Source organism: Scomber japonicus, chromosome 2, assembly GCF_027409825.1.
Source record: "Scomber japonicus isolate fScoJap1 chromosome 2, fScoJap1.pri, whole genome shotgun sequence".
NCBI lineage: Eukaryota > Metazoa > Chordata > Actinopteri > Scombriformes > Scombridae > Scomber > Scomber japonicus.
The window spans coordinates 18,572,434-18,595,838 of record NC_070579.1 but is presented as its reverse complement, the minus strand read 5'-3'; the positions used below and the strand labels follow the sequence as shown (position 1 = coordinate 18,595,838).

Genomic DNA, 23,405 nt, shown 5'->3' with positions numbered 1-23,405 from the left:
TTTATTTATTTTCTCTTTCTTTTCTGTTCTTTTTAACATTGTTTTATGTTCCTTTTATGCGAAACCACTTGGTGTATGTAATTTATTTAGTTGTAAAGCACTTTGAGCTGCATTTACTGTATGAAAGGTGCTATACAAATAAAGTTATTATTATCATTATTACTATTATTATTATCATTATTATTACTACTTTGTTGTTGTGATGGATTATATACTTTGGTAATTGATTTGTATGTTTTATGGAAACAAATAGAAACCAGCGAATGTGTGGAGTGACATTAATTTTCTTTAAAACATCAGATTTGCATGTAATGTGTACATGTACATGTGATTTGGTGGCATGTTCGCTTTATACACTTTAAATTAACTATACTTCAATCTTACACAACAGGTCCAGTGTTAACTTGACAGACACACAGACTGCCATGTTTAACCCCAGTGAGCTAGAAGGTGAGGTGGATCACTCGTTTTTCGACAGTGACTGTGATGACAGCCATGCCAGCAGAGATGGAGGGAAAAAGATGGATAGAGGCTCGAAGACTGAGAATACATGCAAGACAGCAGGTGGGTTGTCCCCGAGGACCGGTGGGACCAAAAAGTACCAAAAGCAGGACAACAGTCATTTGAAGGAAGACGTGAGGAGCATGTCGCAGAGGTCCAGCGTGTTGTCTAAATCACATAAAGTAATCAATAACACTGGTAACTGTGGGAATGACTCTAATTTGAACTCAAGAAAGTCTAGTGGAACATTTATGGCTCTGTTGGCTGATGCCAATGAGACTGAAGCAGTGTTACCATCCAATCCCAAACACTCAAAGGAGAGGAATAAGAAATCCCCCACACAACACCGCCGAAGTCCGTCTCCCATTTCAAGTGAGGTCAGTACGGACACGAACTCAGGAAGGTCGCCTTCTTTATCCCCTCGAGTGAGAAGAACCAGAGTTCGCACAGTGGAGTCAGACGGTTCAGTGACAGATGTGAGCCCCCTCTCAACTCCTGACATCAGCCCTCGCCAATATTTGGACCTGAATCACACAGGGGTCAAAGACAGGAGCCGTAAAAAGCAGCAGCAGGAGAGTGTGCCCTCCACTGGCCTTAGTAACAGACATCACGATGAGGACTCAGATCCGGATGTGGAGGAGTGTGAGTAAAACTTTGCCATTGTCGTCTGTCAGTTACATTTACGATGATGTATATCATATATGCTATTAAAATGAAAGCATTTAAAGGCAAAATTAAAGGCATTTAAAGGGAAATAGACTTTTTTTTATTCTTGTACATATTTCCCATGTATTCTGGATGTATTTGATGGGAAGAAACAAAACCGTACTTGACCATTTGTCCTCAAGTCAAAGAGCCATTTGTGTATCACATAAAATGCAGTAACTACCTTTTAAAGACCAATTAAACTAACAACTTCCCTTTCCATAAATCAGGCTCTCTCATCTCAGAGATTCAGCTCGGAGGTAAAGTGGTCTTTAGCTGTCCAGGAAGGAGAAACAGGAAGAACTTCTCGTTCACCAACGATGACGTCAGGCGCATAGATCGGGAGAACCAGCGCCTTCTTCGCAAGCTGTCGCGCATTTCTCCAACATCCAGACCGGGAAGTGCAGCGGGAAGGAAATCCCACACAGGGAACGACTTGCCTGTCGTTCAACACTCTCACAGCGCGCTCCAAAGGCAACAAGAACAGCAACGCATTGAGAGGGACAACCTGGTGAGTCTTGTGTGGGAATTTATTAGATATTTATTAAATATTGACTGGAGGTTAGAAAATCCATTCTTTGGCATATTTACTTTTTTCACTTTCTTCTCTCTTTAAAATTGAAGAAGGCTTTTGCTTTAAGTTTTTATCTCATTAGCTGTAGCTTAATCTCATTGACAATGTCAACAATACTGCAGCTCTTCAAATCTATATCAAATCTGTGTTTCCTTGGACCACCATGTAGCAAAGGCCTCTCTATTCTTAGAGTGAAGTACCTGAATATGCTGTGTAGTCAGTATAACCTCCCCACACACCACATAAAAGACACCTCGTTTGTCCTGCACAAGTAGAACTACTTCTATGTTTTTAAAAATTGGTAAATTACACAATACGCTTAATTTTCTGCCAAAAAAAGTGATTTTAGATTTAGTTTGAAGAGATTTCAAAGTGCTCATACACTGGAAACGCAGTAGGTGACTAGGCTCTTCCCAGCTATGAGCCACTATCTTTTTGTGATCACTGACAGACTTGTGCAATTTAGGGGAATTGCTATCGACTGTGGGGATTTTTTCCAGTTGTTTTGCATTATGTGGGGCTTTTGATTAGTGAGCGACTTGTGCACAGCATGCATGTGGGAGTGGGACTGCATGTCTCACATTCAGCGACTCGTCTTCACTGTTCAGCCTCGTGCAGTTTGGTTTTGTTTGCTGTGAAGCGCCTCATTTAGTCTATTTTTATACTTTAATTGGGATTTGTAAAATTAAAATTGTGTGTTTCAGTTCTGAGTCAAATACGCGCTCATTTTATGAATGATTAACACTTAATTACACTGAAAGATTCCTGTAGGAGCATACAGTATAATGAAGCACTTTATATTCAAAGTGATTGATAGCTTCCCCACGAAAGCTATTGACATTGACCTCATATACTTAATATACCCACATCATTCCAAGGTGAACATGTCAGGACATTTGCATTTATGGTTTTAATTATGTATTTGGGTTTTTTTTTTTCTTTTTTTACAGGATTTCCTGAAGAGGTTGGAGTCCGTCAAGGCTTCACCTGGACTGAAGCGCTCAGAACAACTGGCAGACTATCAACGCCTAAGTGAATATCCAGTAGGTCCTCCACCCCCCATCTATACATCCACCACAAATAAAGAGAGGACCACCAGCAAGGGAATCAAAAGGCAGCGGGAACAGCGACGCATCGAGAGGGACAACCTGGTGAGTTTGCCTTCCAGTGTGGGAACTTCAAACCATTTTCTTCAGTGCTCTTTAAAACGAAGTAAAGTTGCACAGAGCAAAATGTTTCTTGTGCTTCACGTTAATGGTTAATTCGCTGTAGCTAAACAGTGTCAGTTACTCTCATTAAATCCACTGTACATCAGAATTATGTTTCCTTGGATCACCATGTAGTAGTACAAGATCTTGGGAAGCTGATTTGGACCTGGTTGCAGGTATATAGCCCGGTAATTTATTTGATTAATCGATAAGTTGATGAATAGAAAATGAAACCGCAGCTATTTTGATAATTGATAAATAATTGATGTCCTTTTTTAAATAACTATTTCTAGCTCTCTAAAAAAGAGGATGCTGCTTTCTTTTGTCATTGTAAACAAAATAAGACACTTGAGGACATCTTATTGAATTATGGGAAAATGTGACAGGTATTTTTCTTTCTTTACTGACATTTTATAGGCAAGTGATTAATTGATAATGAAAATAATTGTTAGTTGCATTCACACTGGTGGCTTTTCAGTTATTTAAATAAAATGATGTGATCGTTGGGTGATATCGGTGACGTTTGGTCTCAAGAAGGAAGATTCAGGGTTTCTTATTTGCGTAATTATTTGTATCTAAACAGACACTAAAATATGTAGCTGCTGTTGCTTCTTTAAACGTAAGTTCTCATCCTTGATTTGTCAGTGAAAATATGTTGTTTGCAAATGTATTTTAATTGTGGCTATGGCTGCAACATAAGTTAATTGTGTTGACTATAAAATGTCAGAAAGTAGAGAATAATGCCCTTGATAATTTCTTAAAGCTCAAAGTTTGTTTGGACCAGCAGTTCAAAATCCAAAGATATCCATTTTATTATCATTTATGACACAAAAAAGTTTGACTAAAATTATTATTTGATGATCAAAATGATTACAGATTTAATTCTGACAACTAATGAATTAATGGTGCCTGGTCCAGGCACTCAATCAATTAATCAACTAATTGTGGCAGTGTAACCACCTTCTCAAACAGGGCTGTAAATGATCCGTTAAGTGATTTCCTCTAAAACATGTCTGAGTTTCATATGCTGACGTGTTTTTAATGAAATGTTCTGTAATTGGTTTTAATCAGCTATTGTAGATACCAAAAGAAAACATGTTCGCAGTTTAGGTAGTTAAACTAATCACAGTCATATTTTACTCTGTGTGTACATAACTGTGATTTTGGGCAGTTATATTACTTATTATTTTATCATGTATTTGCTTCCTTAAGTGTTTATATATGTAAAGATACTTGTTAGGTCCTGTAGGTGCTGGCAGTCTGAGAGAGCCTCCCCTGAAAGCAGACACGCATGGATTTGGACAGATGGCAGCAGGTGGCAGCCTCCAGGCAGCGCCACGTAGTGACATTATAAGACCTCTTAAGTTTAAGCCTCTCACCCCATACATTAACCTCACCTGACCACTAATGATAGAAACCCAGGACTCGACAAGTGGCACTTCCTTTAAAATTAATCAGGAAACGATCATTAGATTAGTCACTGGCCAACAGCAGCATGCCGCTTCCTCCTCAGACAGGTGTTGTAAAGTGAAACCAGAAAACATTTGTTTCTTCAACATTACTGTCACTAATGTTTCTCATTATCACTGATTTTAAGATCTTTAGTGTTGTTGTTAGCAAGAAATGTGTCTCAAATCATTTCAGGACAGACTGTCCCCTATCCTTAGTCCAACTCCCTGCGTTGTCATGGATGCTTTTTGCCCTCTCTATTCTTAGAGTGAAGTAACTGAATATGCTGTGTAGTCAGTATAACCTCCCCACACATCACATAAAAGACACCTCGTTTGTCCTGCACAAGTAGAACTACTTCTATATATTTAAAAATTGGTAAATTACACAATATGCTTAATTTTCTGCCAAAAAAGTGATTTAGATCTAGCTGCTCATACACTGGAAATGCAGTAGGTGACTAGGCTCTTCCCAGCTATGAGCCACTAATGTCTTTTTGTGATCACTGAGGAACTTGTGCACTTTAGGGGAATTGCTATCGACTGTGGGGATTTTTTCCAGTTGTTTTGCATTACGTGGGACTTTTGATTAGTGAGCGACTTGTGCACAGCATGCATGTGGGAGTGTGACTGCATGTCTCACATTCAGCAACTCGTCTTCACTGTTCAGCCTCGTGCAGTTTGGTTGTGTTTGTTGTGAAGCGCCTCATTTAGTCTATTTTTATACTTTAATTGGGATTTGTAAAATTAGAATTGTGTGCTTCATTTCTGAGTCAAATATGCATTCACTTTATGAATGATTAACACTTTATAAATATGATGTGGTTTGTTATAATTTGTTGGTCAACAGCCAGAACAAAGATTATCTACTAACAGTAAACGGCTCTTTGAATCAAAGGCTAGAAAAACCTTTTTCATTCACAAAAAACTCCTGTTGCATATTTAATTCTGCTGTTATACACACTTGGAGGCACTGAAGACTTCCTGTAGGAGCATATACAGTATAATGAAGCACTTTATGTTCAAAATGATTGATAGCTTACCCACAAGAGCTATTGACATTGACCTCAAACATTTTATATACCCACATCTTTCCACATGTCAGGACATTTGCATTTATGGTTTTAATTATGTACGGATTTGCTTTTTCTTTTTTTTTTTTTCAGGCTTTCCTGAAGAGGTTGGAGTCCGTCAAGGCTTCACCTGGACTGAAGCGTTCAGAACAACTGGCAGACTATCAACGCCTAAGTGGATACCCAGGAGGTCCTCAGCCCCCCATCTATACATCCACCACAAGTAAAGAGAGGTCCACCAGCAGGATGGCCTCAGGTAGTTGACTCATATCTACATCAAAACATGTTTTAAACGAGCGTTTCTCATTCAGAACGAACAGATGTGATAAGATTGTAAATGAGACTAATATGCTAAATTAATGTATCATATACAATCTGACACTTTGGCACTCTCTAATACCATATCAGGTCAAATTACTTACAAACTGTTAAGGTCTGAGTGTTACTGTGCTTAAAAATGCTTAAATATTACATAATTTATGTACCTCAGACAGTATGACAGTATGGTGACCTGTTCATACCAGGTACGTACTATTAAACTTGCTTCTCAATCATATGAAGATATATGAGGAGAACCATCGAGGAAATGTGGTTTGTCACATTTCAAATAGACCACCTGTGAGAAAGCATCTGCTGTATACACCTAACCTTCAGTGAATGATCTGACTCCACATGAGCAGGTTGATGTATGTGTGTGTTTGTTTGTCTGTAAAATTATTATCCCCACGTCGAACGATTGTCATTTGGTGTACTCGTTTTGCTAAACAGCACCTCCTAAATGTGAGTCTTATACAAGCTTTAAGTCGCATATCTGAAATAATCTGTAATTTTTACAGAACAGAAATATTGAATCTCTTGTGCACGGGTGCTTATAATCCAATCAAGACGTGTGTTCTGCTAATGTCGCCGGTTTTATTTTGCAACACGGTGACGTTGCAGAGACACACCAGTAAGACTCAGTAATCCAGTGTCTCGGGATGTCCTGCGTAACCCAGGAGTCCTGGGTAAACTGGTCCGTAATACACCAAGTTACATCATGTCTGTGTTTTGTAGCAGACTGATGTCATTTGTGCATCATGATTTAAACAAGGTGGCTCAGCGTGTGTAAGGGCACTGTGCTGTGATGCGCCACTTGTCAAACTGGAGGCTGCAGATTTATCACACATATATGACCCGCCGCCTCCAGATGGCTGCAGAGACTCAGTTAACTGAAGGCGAAGAGTTTTAAACAGTGTAAGACGGCTGTGGATGACAGTTACTGGTAAGACTCACCCATTCATTCATCGATCAGTAGAGACTAATGTTACTGCTCCAAATCCATTAAACTTTATATCAAAGCCAATTCAAATTGGGCTATTGTTGATGAGTGCTAAAAAAAAACTGTGTGACATTTTTCGTCATTATATATCATCATATTGTATAAACTTAAAGTCATTGCTGGTACATGTTTTGATCAAGTTTACGTATTAAATGTCAATTTTTATTTTCTTTCTCAGTGGACATTTGGAGTAAAAAAAAAAAGTTAAAAGTTTGTTTTTTGATTTGAGTATGTGACAGTTAAGCTGTAACCAGAAAACCTCTCTCTGTTGTCCACACCAGCAGGTAAGGGTTCCAGGTCGGCCAGTGCTGCCCACCACAGCAGAGCAGCCTCCATCACCAGTGACTTCAGCAGCACATCTGTACCCATGTCAAAAAAACTCAGCTCAGCCCGACCCGCTTGGTGCTAACAACAGTCATCTGATCTACAAAGCAGCACATCACTGCCTCCCATTGATGACATCCGATATTTGTTGCACTTGAGAATAGTTTTTACACATTTAGAAATGCATTTGAAATATTTTTCTTGCTTTCTATATATTGCTTCTTGCTAAATAAAGCTGCTTATTTTATCACTTGGCATTTTGGTAATTTTTCACTTTCAAATAGGGGAATAGTGTACAGATAAAACACTGTCTGAGCATGTTTTACCAAAAATTACTCTATTACTTGAATCCTGTGAAACTGACCTTGAATATTGATCATTTTAGAGGTTTCGTCACAACCTCTGTACTGCAGGTCTCTGTGTGTTTATGATGGATATCTTTTGTCCGCAACAAAAACAAAAAAATGCATTTGACTTTTTTCTTTCAAAGTCTGAAAAGAGACGACAGATCGCCATGACAACAGACCATTGGCATCACATAAAGAGAAATAAGAAATCTTTATTCTTATTAAAATAAGGTATGAGGTGGGATACAGAGTCAGAATGGTCACAACGTAACAACACATGGGCCTCAGCGTATAAAAGGTAGTGACATCCTCATCAGCACAACTCCACTGAACCACCAGCTTGACTGCCGCACTGAAAAGACTGGCCATGCAGTGTAGAAGGGATATATATACAGATTTCTGAGGAGACACATCAAATATACCTACTTTCCCCGCGCTGTAACACGAGCTGTTATCCCTTCATAACAAAAACTAAGACTTAAACGAGGTGGAGGGTTTCTTTAGGGATTGGTGGATTACAGACATTAGTAGCCTATGTGTACTTCTTGATCTCGTCGTACAGCACCAGCACAAAGGCACCACCCATGCCTCTGATCACGTTGGACCAGGCACCCTTGAAGAATGCTTTTGATCCCTCATCCTTCATGATCTTCTTCCAGCAGTCCATTGTGCCCTTGTACATGATGTCAGCTGTGGAAATGGAGACATGGATAGTGATGCGCAATGTTCATAAATGCATGCCTAAAGCGCGCAATAGCGCCAAAATCCGTCACTGTAATGACATCATTCACAAGCTTAGTGACACTCACCTCCTTTACGTCCAGACTGCATCATCATACGACGTCTGACGGTGTCGAAGGGGTATGAGATAAGACCAGCTACGGCGGTGACAGTCTGGGCAATCATCCAGGTGACGACGATGTGTGTGTTCTTGGGATCTGGGAGCATACCTGTTGGAAGAGGAGTATAGTCACACGAAAGTCACAAGAAAATACACCTATAGGAGGATAAAAAAGGTTAAAGGTCGAGTCGAACAGATGTGCGCACCTTTAGCTGTGTCGAAGCATCCGAAGTAGGCTGCTCTGTAGATGATAATACCCTGGACTGACACGTTGAATCCAAGGTAAAGACCCTTGAGGCCATCGGTTTTGAAGATCTTGCTGATGCAGTTTGCAAGACCGGTGAACTCTCTCTCAGCTGAGCCCTTGCCGATGTCGGCGGCGAGTCTTGTTCTGGCGAAGTCAAGAGGATAGACGAAGCAGAGAGAAGTCGCACCGGCGGCACCGCCAGATGCCAGGTTGCCAGCGAAGTAACGCCAGAACTGTGTTTTTTGATCCACACCACCGAGGAAGATCTTCTTGTACTTGTCTTTGAAGGCGAAGTTGAGGGCTTGGGTGGGGAAGTAACGGATCACGTTGGCCAGGTTGCCTCTCCAGAAGGAAATAAATCCCTGTTCTTTTGGGATCCTGACCACACAGTCCATGATTCCCTTGTACTGTTTGTCGACTGTGATCTGTTTGCTGGCATGCTGGACCTGCAAGCAAGACCAGAAAAAATATCATGAAAAGTGACATTCTTCCTCCCAACAAATGTGACGAATCCTGTTGAAAAACTTGATGGAAAGTAACTGGGCCAGGGCACCTATCCTCTGAGCAGTTGAATATTGTTTTTGTGAAATTGTAATTGTGATACTTGTAACTACATATTTATTTGTATTTACAACATCTTAGCCAGTATTTAATATTCTTCAGCCAGGAGTTGTGAATTAGTTGTAGGCCTTGCCATCTACAGGCACACTCCTGTCACTTGAGAATCCGCTGTGGATTAGATTACATACTTGAAGTTAAATTTAGCAATTAACTTTCACTGAATATTACTGCGGTCATCCGTTAAACTGTAATAATAATTAACTTATTAAACGTAGTAATAGCTCAAAAATGGGTATTATGGCCGTTTTATTGAAGCACACACTGTATACTGTCTGGCAGTCTTGCCATCATCACCAACATTGCAGAGCCAGTGCGTAAAACTATCTCCTCATTGACGAAGGACCTCTCACGTGCTCCTTGACATTACGCACAGACCATATGAACCCAGTAGCACAGTGGCACTTTTCTTCCATTAAAAATATTGCAGTTTCACAGTTTTAACGTATGATTTACCAGTTATCCAACATTTACGCACACTTTACGCACAAAATAATGAATATGCAGCCAAGCTGTGGGGGGAAAAGTTGGTTCTGGTATTTACCTGGAGCAACAACTTGACTCTCTCAATGGGAGCGACAGCTGTTTTGGAGATGGCAGCGGCAACGCCACCAGCCAAAAAGTCCTTCATAAAACTAATCACCGCGTCCGACATGGTTGGATCTTTCTTGTGCGGGATGTGAGACCCCTGACTGTTCTAAAAACCTAACCACGGTCCTCAAGGAAACCCGACGCTCCTTCAAGTGGACGAGGCCACCCCATCTGCCCTAATATATGGGGGTCATTTATCGCGAGAATTTTGAGTGATGGATTTGGAGCTTGTCAAACAGATAAACGAGGTTGGATAAATATCCGAGGTTAAAGTTCAAGAAGTGCGCCATGTTCCTCAAGGAAAGAGTCGTCCAAGCCGGGGACGTTTAAAGGACACAATCTATGTTATTTGATTGTAATAAAAACACACTTTAATTTCGAACCTGCTCCAATCCTCAGCATGGTAAAAACCTTTACCTGAAATCCTGCTGTAAAGCAGCCTCCTCATCTGAAATCCAGCCATAACACAGCCTGGATTTATAGATCAACTCAGTTTACAAAAGTCAAGTTAAAATGAAAGCAGGAATTCTACAAGTAGGATGCGTTTATAATAGGCCAGACCATCTTTATAGGCCACTTTCAACATCTCAGAGCTTAAGTGTGTTTAAGATGACCCTTTTAACCTACATGAACACACTCACGCACACACACGGAGAGAAGCACATACAGGGACTTCATTGATCTCAGTATTTCCAAAAACAAATGCTACTAGGAAAGGTACAATCATAAGTAGCCTATACATTGTTTATTATTATTAAAATCATCATTATTTTTATTATTATCATAATCATTATTATTATTATTATTATTATTGTTATTATTATTATTAGAGGGGAAAATGTCATTTTGAAGTGAATGAAATACAGCTCATTGATACTATTAAACTGTTACTGTATTTCTTTTTAGACTGGCCTTTTCCACGCGGACAGTTTTGCTGCACATTCATTTTTAGCACCTGTTGGAAACATGCGTCAAGCCCACACAAGAACACGATGCGACACAGGGTGAACGGAAACGGCTGTGTGTCCTTCACAACAAACAGTCCGTTACTACACCACATGGCAACAACCGTGTGTGAGTGGAGTTTATTGTGAAATATCGCATCGGAAAGCTTATTCTAGCTTGACATTGACGCGGGTAAGGACGTAACGCTTCGCTGCTCTGACTGGAAAACGCAACACGATCCAAACTGGTAAACGGGCCAACTTGGCTTCTTTCTAATGCAGTGAAGAGGTCAGATCTTTATACATAGTCTATCTGACTCTGAACATAATGTACAGCGTTGTGTTTTTGAAGTTTAACACTCTGTCCTCTTTCCAAGACTAAAACTTCCACTTTACGACCACTTGTCGGCGCTCCTCGACTGTGTGGAGTTACGACTAACGTTGTTGAGATGTCCTAACGTGATTATATCAAACTAGTAATGATAAAATCTCTATAGCAATATTGATAACTTTACTAACAACACTAGCATTGACAATAGTACTGATTATAATACAGGGAAAAACAGGTATTACGCTAAATCCAAGGGTGTTGCTGTGTTGTCATCTCACGAACTCTTACTAAATAATAGTTTAATTTGTTCCTAAAGATTATTAACCCCTAACTACATACTGGTCATTTTCTGATCATAGTACGCAGTGGGTCATTTTTGATCTGGCTTAAGTATCCCTATATAATTATTCCCTATAGGCCTACCAAATATGTATTTGCGTTCATATATCAGTCATTAATAAATGGGGTTTAACTCAGAACACCCTCTATGTACAAATATAATGTAAAGATATACAGTTTTTGCTATTCACATCAATGAGAAAGTGTGTCCAAACTTTTGACTGGTTCTGTACATTTCAGGTTTAAATAATATTATTAAAATGTCTTTACTGCTTTCAAATGCCAAAATGGGTCCCAAACAGCATGTTAGAGTTAATAACGCTAGTAATATGTAACTAGTGTATAGACCAATGTGATTTCCAGGATGGGAAAAAAAACACTGACATTTCCAGTTATACAATTGTATCTCTATGGTGGCATGTTGGAGGCTACTTAGACTGTGGTTCCACTTTCCTATCTCCCTGCTGCTGTGTTGTGTTTTCTAGACCAGTCAGTGGGTGGCACTAAAGAGCTGGGTTACATTCAAGAGCTGCCTCAACATCCTCACACTGACACACATGGTACCCAGTGAAACAGGTGCTTTCTCCTCATTTACTCCACACTCCACACACAATAACACAAATAACACACCACTTTACTTGTTCTCCACAGGGAAATACACTTAAGTAGCTCCCACCAACGAGGTCAGAGGTCGGACTCAGCTGCTGAGCCTTGGTAGCTGGTTAGAGATCTTTGGTAAAGACAAATGCTTGCTGACACAGAGGCTTGCACCTGCTTTTTTTGCAAGAAAAGGTCATACTTTTTTCCAGTTTCAGAGCACATAGAGAAACACTTGGGTTAAACTCACATCTTACTCTTCTAAAACTCTTTCATTCTGAGATGTCAGGTATTTAGGTGTACAGGTAGATCAGGTAGTCATAGACATTCCTCCATCAGTGAAGTTAAAATCATGTGCAACTCAAACTCCCTGGATTGTTTATGTAATATTATATATATGTATATATATATATATATATATACATAATTAGTATCTGCAAAATAATCAACTAGTTTGTTGCTATAATTTAAATGATTTTGACCGAGAGTTTTTCATTTACTTATTTCCAAAAAGATTTAATTTAGAGTGACTTATTGTATAGCTCACCAACAGTCACCCACCTATAGTTATAGTAAACTTAACATTTTGTTGGTCTACACGTGCTTTAGATCAGAAAATTAGCTTTTCTTATGATTTCCAGACAGGCTTTAATTCTTGTGTTTAATGCCGCCTAAACTCTTCTTGCATGATTATTTAAATCTGATTTAGATTTGGGAAAAGTCGTTGCTCAGTAACCTTGGATCTCGGAGATGGAGGGAGGGGTTGTGGAAGGGTTGGGGGGGAAGGGGGTGTGTGTGCTTGGATTTGCATTTTGAGTATGAAGAGCTGCAGGTGTCAGACAGTTAGAGCCCGCCCCCGACACACACATAAACATGCATGCACACATACACACACATACACACACAAAGCCGTTGGCGCACAGCTCGTCCTGCGCCAATACAGTCACTGATAATATCTGTTAAGAAACAACTGTGACAAGCATCTTTCTAATTCGTCTGATCCCCTACTGTCTATCCTAGACCAGTAGAGGCTCAAAGATAATAGAGATTATGAATGTCAGACAGGGTTAAAACCACAGATATTAGGGTCAAAACTCACCAGCATGGGACCAGTGGCTGCTTTTGACTCTAGTTTATGAATCTGCTCAGAGATCAGTCTCTCCATAATTTAAAATATTGCCTCTCTGTAATGTTTGAAGTCCATTGGCAACAATTGTGATAATTTTTGAATCATTCAAATAATTTTTCCAAGCAAAAATGCCAAACATTTTCTATTGCCAGCTGCTCAAATGTCAGTATTTCTTGCTGTTTTGTGTCATGATAGTTAACTAGATATTTTGTGATCATAGTTACTATTTATTTTAATTTGCTTAAATTATATTGTTTATATGTCAATTGTTGGTCAGACAAAAGAAATTTAAAGATGTCCTCATGAGCTCATTATAATGTGCTTTTTACTACTTTCTGATATTTTGTTGATTATACGATTAAGTGAGGCAGTAATTAGCAGATAATTGGACAATAAAAATGTTGTTTGTTGCAGCCTGAATATAATATACAACCAGCAGCATTATCCAGCAGGTTTTACACAGAATAACACAGAGTCAACAAAAGCTCAGCCCGCTCCTATTTAAGAGACAATCATGTTGGTTGTTTATTCCCGAACAATGTGCGTTCCCATGAGTCTCCTGTTGAAAGTCGTGCTGCTAATACAATCCTGTGGCTTCAAATCCATCAGGCTGGGATGCACACTGGGCTCTCCTGAGCAGACACAGAGACTGAGCTCAGGGTGAAAGAGATTATTTAAGTTCACCCTCTTCTCTTTGGTGCCATTTCTTGGCTGTTGGCCTATTTCTATGAACGTTAAAAAAGCTGACTGGAGACAATATGTATCAAAGGCACATGTGTGTGTAAAAAGAGAGAGAGAGACAGCATCATGTAGCTGATGTTGCTCACCCCGCAGTCGGGGCAGTGCCCATGGCAGAGTAGCCAAAGTGGACACACACACACACACGCACACTGAGAAATCCCCATGACCAATCAGGAAGACCTGGAGACACACAGTCAGTGGGAGACGGAGGGATGGACATGGCAGAAGTGGGGGTGGAGGGTGAGAGACACTGGGGCTAAGGGAGAGAAGCAGAAAGAAAAGTCCATGAGAAATAGGGGTGGGGTGTAAGTAAGAACGGGAGAGAAGGAGTGTGAGAGCAGAACTGGTGCTGAGGTGGAAAGATGGAGGTAGAAAGAGAGGCCGACTAGAAAATCTGAGGTTCAAACTCTTTGGCTTTGCTAATGCCTGACAGACAGGACTGTTTCTAAAGCTCACTATCTGTTGTCCATGTATGGTTATCATCTAAAAATATCTTGTGATCATTCATGTGGTCGGTGAGACTTGCCAGAGTATGATAGTCTGAATGTGAGGTTGGAAAGCTGCAAGTGACAATACTGATATTCATTAGTCTCCACACAGTGGTGCTATTAAATCCTTCAAAATCTTTTTAACTATAAAAATACTTTTTTTTTTATCCAAGCACAAATCTTAGTGTGTGTTTCTGTGTGTGTATGTGTGTGTGTGTGTGTGTGTGCGTGTGTGTGCGTGTGTGTGCGTGTGTGTGCGTGTGTGTGCGTGGGTGTGTGTGTGTGTGTGTGCTGGACCACTGTTGTATAATGCATCATATTGTGTAAACCCAGACTGATTGCTCGATAGCACGAATCTCCGTATCTACTGGCTACAACTTGAAGACAGGTTGACTGCTGCGCTTATACTCTGAGCATGGAAAGTTTTACAATACTTACAATCCGTCATATCAGTTCAGTCAATGAACGATGGTTTAGAGTCATACATGCCACCAGACAGGCAAGAGAGGGCTGGTTTTTACTCCCCCGTACGAATACTAATTTCCTCAAACAGACAGCAGTATATGGAGCATTGAAAACATGGAATTCTTTAACACTAAGTTACAGCATCCTTCCCATTTTAAGGATGATATACATGAAATTTGTTGTTTTTTGCAGCGTAAGTCTGACTCATTCGTATTAATGTTATTCTCTAATATGTCTTATGATTTGTGTTAAATGTGGGTTCCAGGACAACCAGCAACAGCTAATGGGGATCCTAATCAAAACAAAATTGCATTTTTTTCATTCACTTACTTAATTACGCTTAGTCAACACAGCATTGCATTTGACTTACAGTAAGTGTTGTAGTTGCTTTTGTGATAAAAGTTTGCAGGGTTCAAAAGTGTCACACTGTTTATACTTGAACTGTGAAGCTGAGAATGAGAAGCACCAGTGCAGGCAGAAACTCCACAGATTAACTTCCCCAAATTGGATGAATTAGACAAAGTAAACTTTGCTCAAAGTCCATTTTCAGGGCTTAAGAATGAGAATGATCAGGATCAGTCCCAGCACAAGAGAGAGGGGGAGTGTTTGTATGAGTAAATGTATGTAGACATGGTATCTTCATTAGTTATTCCTGTTTTTTCATTATAAAGTAATTAATGTCATAAAACAGCCTGATGAGGGAAAATTCGACTTTTCTTGAATGTTCACTGCTGGATGTGAGTCATTATCCTGGATAAAGTCTTTGTTTTTTGTTGTGTTGCTTTGTTGTTTTCTCTGTCTCCCATTCATTTCTCCAATTTCTTCATTCCTCCAATGCAGGTCATTATTAAAACAGAGTTATCACACTATCACAGTCTGTCTAAAATGCATGATACACATGAAGAATCAGTTTTTTTGCTAACAAAATATCACAATATTGTTAAATTCCACCAATTAAATAATGTAGTTCTTGTGTTTCATGGTTATCCCTTGGATTTGCAACCTTTGGATGCAACAACCCCCACAATACAACGTAGGGGCCAGAACAAAAACTCTAATTTCTCTGCTATGACGTTTCAGTCCCTTTTACCTTCCACTACCCTGTTTTCTTTACACCAAAGTGTAGAAAATCTTAAATGGCAGCACTCATCTCTCGCTCACAAAGAAAGAATTCCACTCGAACCGGCGGTCGCTCAAGACAAACTAATCAATTCAGAGGAGTAATATATTTGTAGCACCCTTAAGATGATGGTCCCATCCTACACGAGTGTGTGAACTACATTCATCCATTCTTCATTCCTCCCCACAAAGACAACAACCTCTTCAAAACTCAAGGCCATTTAAGACAGATTCTGAACCCTCTTAACAGCCCTTAGTCCCAAATTAGTGTGGGTCATTTTAGCTGTGAAATAATCTCATCTGGAATGAGTGTGTAATGAGGAAGACTGTCACACAGCATGTCAAGGGTTTAACCTGCAGTAGCTCTATTGTGCAAATGTGCGGGTATGTAAATGTATTGGTTTTTATTATGGACATTATGTTGTAGAGAGGTTCTGCTCCTTCCTTGTGCTAAGAACATCTTTTATGTTCCTCTTGAATTCAGAGTAAAAACTTTCAAACAAGAAAAAAAAAGGATTACGTCATCCTATTTATAGATAGGAAGGCTTTGGGGAATGTCTCTCCAAGTGTGCTTAGCTTTACTGCACACATATTACTCTGAAATTATCATTCATGTCATCATTACACTATAATGGTACTTGATAAGTCTTTTGAATATAATGTGGGCATGACCACAGCATGAAGTGCAGATAATCCAGCCCAGATTTGGACGCTACAAGTACATGATGGACAAAATAATCAGAACCCGTTACAGCCACAAAAACAGTTGAATTGAAGCTTCAGTAGCATGTATGACTTGTGGAAAGGCAAGCAGGGGAAATCGACAAATAAGAAAGGAGTTGCTTTATGGCCAGTTCTACTTCAGATTGGCAGCTACAGTGTAAAGCAGAAAAGCCTAAAACTAACATATATGTTGTTCCAAAAGATGCAATCTAAAAGTAATTAAAAGGATGGGTTAAGATTAATTTATTGCGGAATTAGTTGTCTAATTAATTATTAAGTTGATAGAAAATTTTTCAGCAATAATTTCGGACATCAATAATCATAAATTAGATATCTTGTTTGACAAATTGAGCAATTTGAAGACATCCTCTTTGAGATCTTGTATTATGTGAATTGTATTTTATTATTTGAGTAAGATGCAGACCCATTTTGGAAGAGTTTGTATAATTTCACCAAACACTACTACTACACATTAAACAGAGATGTGATTTTGGTTCTGATATATTTTCACCACAGCTAAGGTGAGTGAAATCTTTGTCAATGCATTTCTATTCTATTCTATCCCTCATATTTACACCTTCTGCTAATAAATCATTTAAATGCTAAAACACCCTCTAACTGTCACAAAAGTTTAGCCAAAACAAGCCGAACATCTTCATACTCTGTTCATCTTTGTTGAAACATGATTTGCGGTTATCTGAAAACCTTAAAAGTAGATTAGTATGAAAAAGCCTTAACACCTTTGATAAATCAATTTGTTTTGATGTGCGTTTCTGTGTGTGTGTGTGTGTGTGTGTGTGTGTGTGTGTGTGTGTGTGTGTGTGTGTGTTTGTGTGTTGTGTTTGTGTTTAAGTGTGTCTGACAATGCGTCACTGACCCTTTGATTGAGGGATAAGTCGCTGCTTGTGTGTCCATCTTGATTTGATGGCCGGAGAGAGGGCTGATTGACCCCGTGACCTTCCTGTGTGGGGCAACTGCGCTTGGGTGTCCGGAGCTCCTGTCAGCGGGTTAATGAGCGACGGCTGCTCGGGGCGCGCTAGGCCCCGGCTAAGTGACCGAGCCGGATGACCACCCTCTGCTCTGACCCTTATGCCTCTCTACGGCCATCAGTTACACATCCCTCCACCTCCACTGCCACACAACACCCATCCTTCTCCTCTCTCTTCCTTCCTCCCCCCCTCCTAGACTGAAGCCTACTTAAGCTCAGGTTTGTACAGCTGCTGCTCAAGCTTTCACTGCTCAACAACGGAAATTTTCACCACCTCATCGTAATGGCAGTTTGGGACCCCTCCCAACACAGCAGGCACACACAAGTGACATATTATAATATGCATGTACATCAATAGAATCACTGTGAATATTATACTTTAGTATAAAATCGCTATCTTTTGGAAGATGGAACAAAATGTTGTAATGCAGACAATTTGATGGTTTCAAATGTAAAATACAAAAAAAGACATACCTTTGAAGAACGACGTCTCTGATGTAGAAAAAATTTAAAAGATTGTAATGATTTAGATAAAATATGAAGAGAATAATCAAAGATCATAACACGTGAGATCCGAGTGAGAATATAGTGTTTGATTAACTAACAGAAGTAAATACACCACAACAACAACAAACAAAAATACTTTGACGTTTAAGTCTTAATTTTCTGCAGCCAACATGAATTCAAACTGTGCTCTTAATCCTTTCCTTTTAATGTCTAAACATTTCCTGTTTGTGTAAATTCATCAGAAATGGTCAGCAGATTTGGCTCTCAATGCATCAGGGTTGTCTCTTGGTGCACGTGAAATCTCGGGTCTCATCACGGTGAGCGAAAGCCCAGCTGAAAGATCCCAGTGTGGACGTTTGTTAAAGTGAACAGGGTAATGAATTTTAAATTGCTATAGTAACAGCTCTCAGACATGTGGTTTTAGTGTGTGAGCGTGTGTGTGTGTGCGGTTGGGATTTGCAGTTGTGTCTGTGTCTATGTATCTGTATGAATGTAGGGGATATGTGCATAAATGGGGTTGGGGGCTGGGAGTCAGTCTCTGTGTACGTGTGAGTGTATGTGCTGAGGATAAAGACCTAGCAAACCAGCCGGGCTTAGTTGACAGGTGACAAGGGTTGTTTTGAATGGGGATTTTGTAATACCAACATTGAGGAAAAAGCCGGGGTACCAAGGGACTTCTGAAAAGAGAGAAAGAAGACTTTTCTTCTAGCAGTGAAGGAAGAGAGAAAGGGCCATGAAGGCTTCGAAGGACTTAGGGATCCCACTAATCAAACTGCTCCACCGTCTAGCGCACTCATTTTTATTCAAAACGTAGAAATGCTAAATCATTCCAATCGGATTGATCCCTGTGTCAGTGCTTGTGTGGCATTTTCATTCTCTGCTTTCCGCAGCGTCCTCAACTTTGACATATCAGTCAAGCAAGGACAGAGCTGTTACAAAGAGGACTGATCCAGAGGCAGCCTAATGGTTAAGAAGTGGCATTTTAAATGTTGTTTGTAAATTTGCATTAATTAAGAGACCCTCTTGAAACACATTGCCGCAAATCACCTCAGCAACATATCATATATGCTCAAATTTTGAGAGCCTGAAAACCTGCAGCATCATACTTTGATACAGTAAAGTGGTTTGGCTTGGCCTTATTATGATTTGTAGTTTCTCCAACAGTATTATTACATCATGCATGACTTCATTACAAAGTGTACAGAGTGTGGAGCAGCTTATAATATAAAACACTGCATAAATATTTAAACAGTAATATGATATTGGGAAATACTTGATAAAATATATTAATAATTTATTATAGTAAATTCAACCACTGATACTGTTTACATAGCAACTGACACTTTGACTATTAACAATACACTACACTCTAAATCACTTTTTTTACACTGTACACATAATCACAGAGGATTATGTTGGCATATGATAATGATGATTAATATATAGGCCTAATACACGTATTGTGTAAAAAAACCTTTTCTGTTCAAACTTATCTTATTTATGCTTGGATTGAAAAATTCAGTTCAGCCAAATGATCTGTCCCTCCTAGTGACATAACAGGCAAAACTCTGAGGTCCACTTCATATATCGGCTGCTTCACTAAGTATAAATATCAGAACACTGGCTAACTGTGTCCTTAGTATGTGCCTCTCACACGTGGATGTATCATAAGAGATGGATGTGGCGCCACCGCCGTGCCTTTTTTTCCGCCTTTTTCCCAGTAGTCAGTCACAGTATTGCAGTGAAAAATTCCCCTATTGGCCAAAACATTTTCCTCATATACCACTATTACAAAATAGACGTCTGTGAAATTGTTGTCAGAGCACTTGGAACTACACATGAGGTTGATTATGAATCTTTCTACTATTCATTTTTGATCCATGATGGTTCCTCAATTCAAGAAAAGCTATTTAAAAATCTGTGTGACGTCACCACAATGTAAAATCTTTTACTAATACTGAATAGGCACCATGTTTGAGTCCAGTATCAAGCTTTTACATTCATACATCCTTGCTCTCACACACAGCTGCTGATAAGAAATGGCAGAGAGGCGACATCATACATAAATGGGAGATTTATTTATTTCCTGTGGTGTAAACACAACACTGATAACTGTGCTATTTTCAGGCTGACGTAATGTTAACTGAGATAAACAATAAGGATATGGGTATGTACTGACACTCCCCCACAGACACACACACACACACACACACACACACACACTGGAGAGCCACTTGTAGTAGAGCTACTAGCTCAGCTACAACAGAGGTACCACACAGGCATGAACGTGCTTCTAGTGACCATCAAAGCTCCAACAAACTCTCTGTGCCAGCAGCTGCCTATGGCTGCTTAGCTCTACATCACTATTCAAGCTACACTGAGCGGTGGTCAGTCAAAAACTTCAATGGCTATCATTCCTAAACTTTAACAGATAATAAAACTGTTCACTTCTTGAACTTCAGCAGACACCTTTCAGTGCTTCAACCTCAGCTGACACCTCAACTACTTCAGCGTCAACTGCAACTGGTACATAACATTTTAAGACATTTTAATGTGTTCACACTGTTCACTCCTACAATTTTCAACGGAAAATGTAGCCTTTTCTGGTTAAAAACGTGTAAAATGTTGAGGGAATAGTTACTGAACACACATTCACACAGGTGAATAAACTGTAAATAAACTAATTCACACCTGACATAACACTGTTATTATTATTCTCCCATTTCTTCTGTCTTATTTAATTTTTTTTTTACAAATTTCACAAAAATACAGGATCCTACATTTCCAATAATGCAAAAGCCCAAGAGAATATTTGTATTAGAGCATCCCTGCCTGTTAATGCTCACATCTTTCTGTTACACAGCTGCAGTCTCTGAGCTCAAGATGAGATAACAGTGATGACATCACCAGTTATTTTCTCAGACTTGACAAAGCTCCTTCACAGCCTCACATCAAACTTTTTTTTTTTTTTTTTTTTTTACAACTTGAGTTAATGCTCTGCATGACTAGTTCACTGATCTTTATGTATAAAATTGGTGGACTGCCCCTTTAACATGATCTTAACAAACTTTTGTAATTTTAAACAGGCTGAACCAGAGATTAAGCTGAAAGAAAGAGGACTTCCACATCAGTAACATGAAGATTTACAAAAGTTTCAATTGTAACATAGAGCAAAAATGATTTTGGACAATAACTTTAATTGTTTAAAGTGTGGAAATCAGTCTCTGACAAGTCCAGTGTGACAACGTCTTGTAAAGAATTGCAGAAATCACAACATCTGAGTGCAGCTCACTGAGATTAATTATGCAGATATTATGCCTCCCAAATGCCACACACGTTCACACATAAATACGTAAACCCCTGAGGGACGGTCAGACGAATGTCTCACAAACCATTTCCCATTCAAATATACATGAAACCTGATTTTGAAAAAACATGAAAATTGTAAAAAAAAAAAAAAAAAAAAATGGTAGGTTTTAAAAAATCTCTTACTTCACTGTAAAGTGCAGTCTCAATGTATGTGCACTGCAGGCTTCAAGTTTTCTCATCACCTTTGTACCTTGCTTACTCGTCCTCGACAGGCTCCAATCTAGTCATATGTCATAAATCTTAAGTGCACACCTTAAACTCTTTTTTTTGTTGAGTACAGAGAAATTTTCCCCGTTCAGCAGATGAAAAGCCTTCTTGTGTCAAACTTTATAAACTTTATTTAACTGATGAAACAATGTTAAACATGATTTTTTTTTGAGCTGTTAAAGAGGACCTGGGTTCTTAAGGAGGCATACATATTTATATTTACATTTTTTTATGGACTGTTATAGCAAGTTATTACGATGTATTCACTCTAATATGTTAATTTAATAATTTATTACATGCTGCATTATGTTTCAGTGTATTTATTAAATTGATCACAGCTTTGCAGTTGTTATAACATCATACACAATTATGACTTGTGTGTTCACCTTCATAACTGGAGTTTTTAGGGTTAAATACCCCTGCTGTGACCCGGCCTGTCCAACAGAGAACATTTACCCCAGCAAACAGTGTCCTCTCTCCCCACCCCCACCCCCTCCCCACCCCAACGCACACACCCACTATCGAAGCTTGTAGCACACTAGGAATGAAAAGGAGCGCACTGACTCAACTCTCATCCTCTCCACCACTATCCGAGATTAAAATGTGAAATCATTTAGTGTTTGTGTGGTCCTCCCTGGCCACGGGGAGAAAGGATGGATCGGGTAGCGACAGAGAGAGAAAGAGAGAGAGAGAAAGAGAGAGAGAGAGAGAGATGAGGGATCCAGCTCGAGTCAGTGTGTGGGAACCACATAGGGAGAAATCCCTGGCTGATCCTGGCCAAGACACTTTGTTTTTCTCCCCTCCACTCCCACCCCATTCCCTCCCTCTCTTTCTCCGCATCCATTTTTGGGTTTTCATTTTTATTCATAGGGTGATCGGGGTGGAGGGAAGGGTGTCAAGAAAGCAGGGGGCAGTTTAGTGTGTGTGTGTGTGTGTGTGTGTGTGTGTGTGTGTGTGTGTGTGTGTGTGTGTGTGTGTAGCAGGAAGGGATTGTTAGTCGGCTGATGCCAGTGGATGTAGGTGCAGGCCTCAGACCAGGCCTGGCAACAATAGCCACAGTGTTGTTTGGGTAGTTGCGTCCAGGACTCTTGGACATTCTTCCCATGTCAGTATAATCACTACTGGGAGGTAGCTCCATTACGGATTACCATATCATTAATAGTATCCATGACTTTTGTTCAAAGGCTACTTGTGTAATGTTGCCTTGTGGATGACGGCTAATCCGCTGAGCTGCAGCTGTAGGAAAGAAGAGGGGTAGATCCCACCATCACCCTCTCTCTCTGCCTCACACACACACACATAGACATACACACTGCACCACACATGCAAACACATATAGAAGCATCTCTCTGTCCAGGCCCACGGGGATCAGGCCACTGAAAGACAGATACAAACAACAGTCAAATACAAAGTTCCCCCCATAGAGAAAAAGAAACATCCATTCTACACTTCCCAACTGATCCCCTCCTTAAAGCCAAAGACCAACCCACCCCCACCTCCCCCCTTTCTCTCCTCTCCTCCCCTCGTCCCTGAGTTGGCTCTCGTCCTCCCATTAAAGCCCCCTGCTCTTTAGCGCAGCCCTCCTCTCTCAGATGGTGGGCCAGATTAGGAGTGGAACAATAACAGTTTTCAATGTAAAATGTGCATCTTGTTAGTCCATTTT

The 23,405-nt window shown here is 39.8% G+C and overlaps 2 protein-coding genes across 3 annotated transcripts; one reads left to right on the top strand and one right to left on the bottom strand.

Moving 5' to 3' along the window:
- The first annotated feature begins 419 nt into the window (after positions 1 to 419).
- On the top strand, positions 420 to 7,381 carry cfap97 (cilia and flagella associated protein 97). Of its 2 annotated transcripts, none has more exons than XM_053334005.1 (5): positions 420 to 1,143; positions 1,437 to 1,717; positions 2,731 to 2,931; positions 5,603 to 5,765; positions 7,112 to 7,381. In XM_053334005.1, exons 1-5 carry the CDS (start codon positions 426 to 428, stop codon positions 7,234 to 7,236), a joined length of 1,488 nt encoding a protein of 495 aa, XP_053189980.1. In that variant the 5' UTR covers positions 420 to 425; the 3' UTR covers positions 7,237 to 7,381. The 2 variants fall into 2 exon arrangements, with proteins under 2 accessions (XP_053189980.1, XP_053189970.1); XM_053333995.1 differs by having other exon boundaries at positions 7,109 to 7,381.
- A 493-nt stretch (positions 7,382 to 7,874) lies between these two features.
- slc25a4 (solute carrier family 25 member 4) lies at positions 7,875 to 9,959 on the bottom strand. Its single transcript, XM_053334052.1, has 4 exons — positions 9,749 to 9,959; positions 8,546 to 9,032; positions 8,308 to 8,448; positions 7,875 to 8,188 (listed from the first exon to the last, which is right to left on the bottom strand). Exons 1-4 carry the CDS (start codon positions 9,857 to 9,859, stop codon positions 8,031 to 8,033), a joined length of 897 nt encoding a protein of 298 aa, XP_053190027.1. The 5' UTR covers positions 9,860 to 9,959; the 3' UTR covers positions 7,875 to 8,030.
- Positions 9,960 to 23,405: the final 13,446 nt, after the last annotated feature.

Coding starts and splice junctions, on each gene's coding strand:
- cfap97 (XM_053333995.1), top strand. CDS start 426: ATGTTTAACCCCAGTGAGCTAGAAGGTGAGGTGGATCACTCGTTTTTC. Junction 1,144..1,436: donor AGATCCGGATGTGGAGGAGT/GTGAGTAAAACT, acceptor TCCATAAATCAG/GCTCTCTCATCTCAGAGATT. Junction 5,766..7,108: donor CACCAGCAGGATGGCCTCAG/GTAGTTGACTCA, acceptor TGTCCACACCAG/CAGGTAAGGGTTCCAGGTCG.
- slc25a4 (XM_053334052.1), bottom strand. CDS start 9,859: ATGTCGGACGCGGTGATTAGTTTTATGAAGGACTTTTTGGCTGGTGGC. Junction 8,449..8,545: donor ATGCTTCGACACAGCTAAAG/GTGCGCACATCT, acceptor CTCTTCCAACAG/GTATGCTCCCAGATCCCAAG. Junction 8,189..8,307: donor GCAGTCTGGACGTAAAGGAG/GTGAGTGTCACT, acceptor CCATTTCCACAG/CTGACATCATGTACAAGGGC.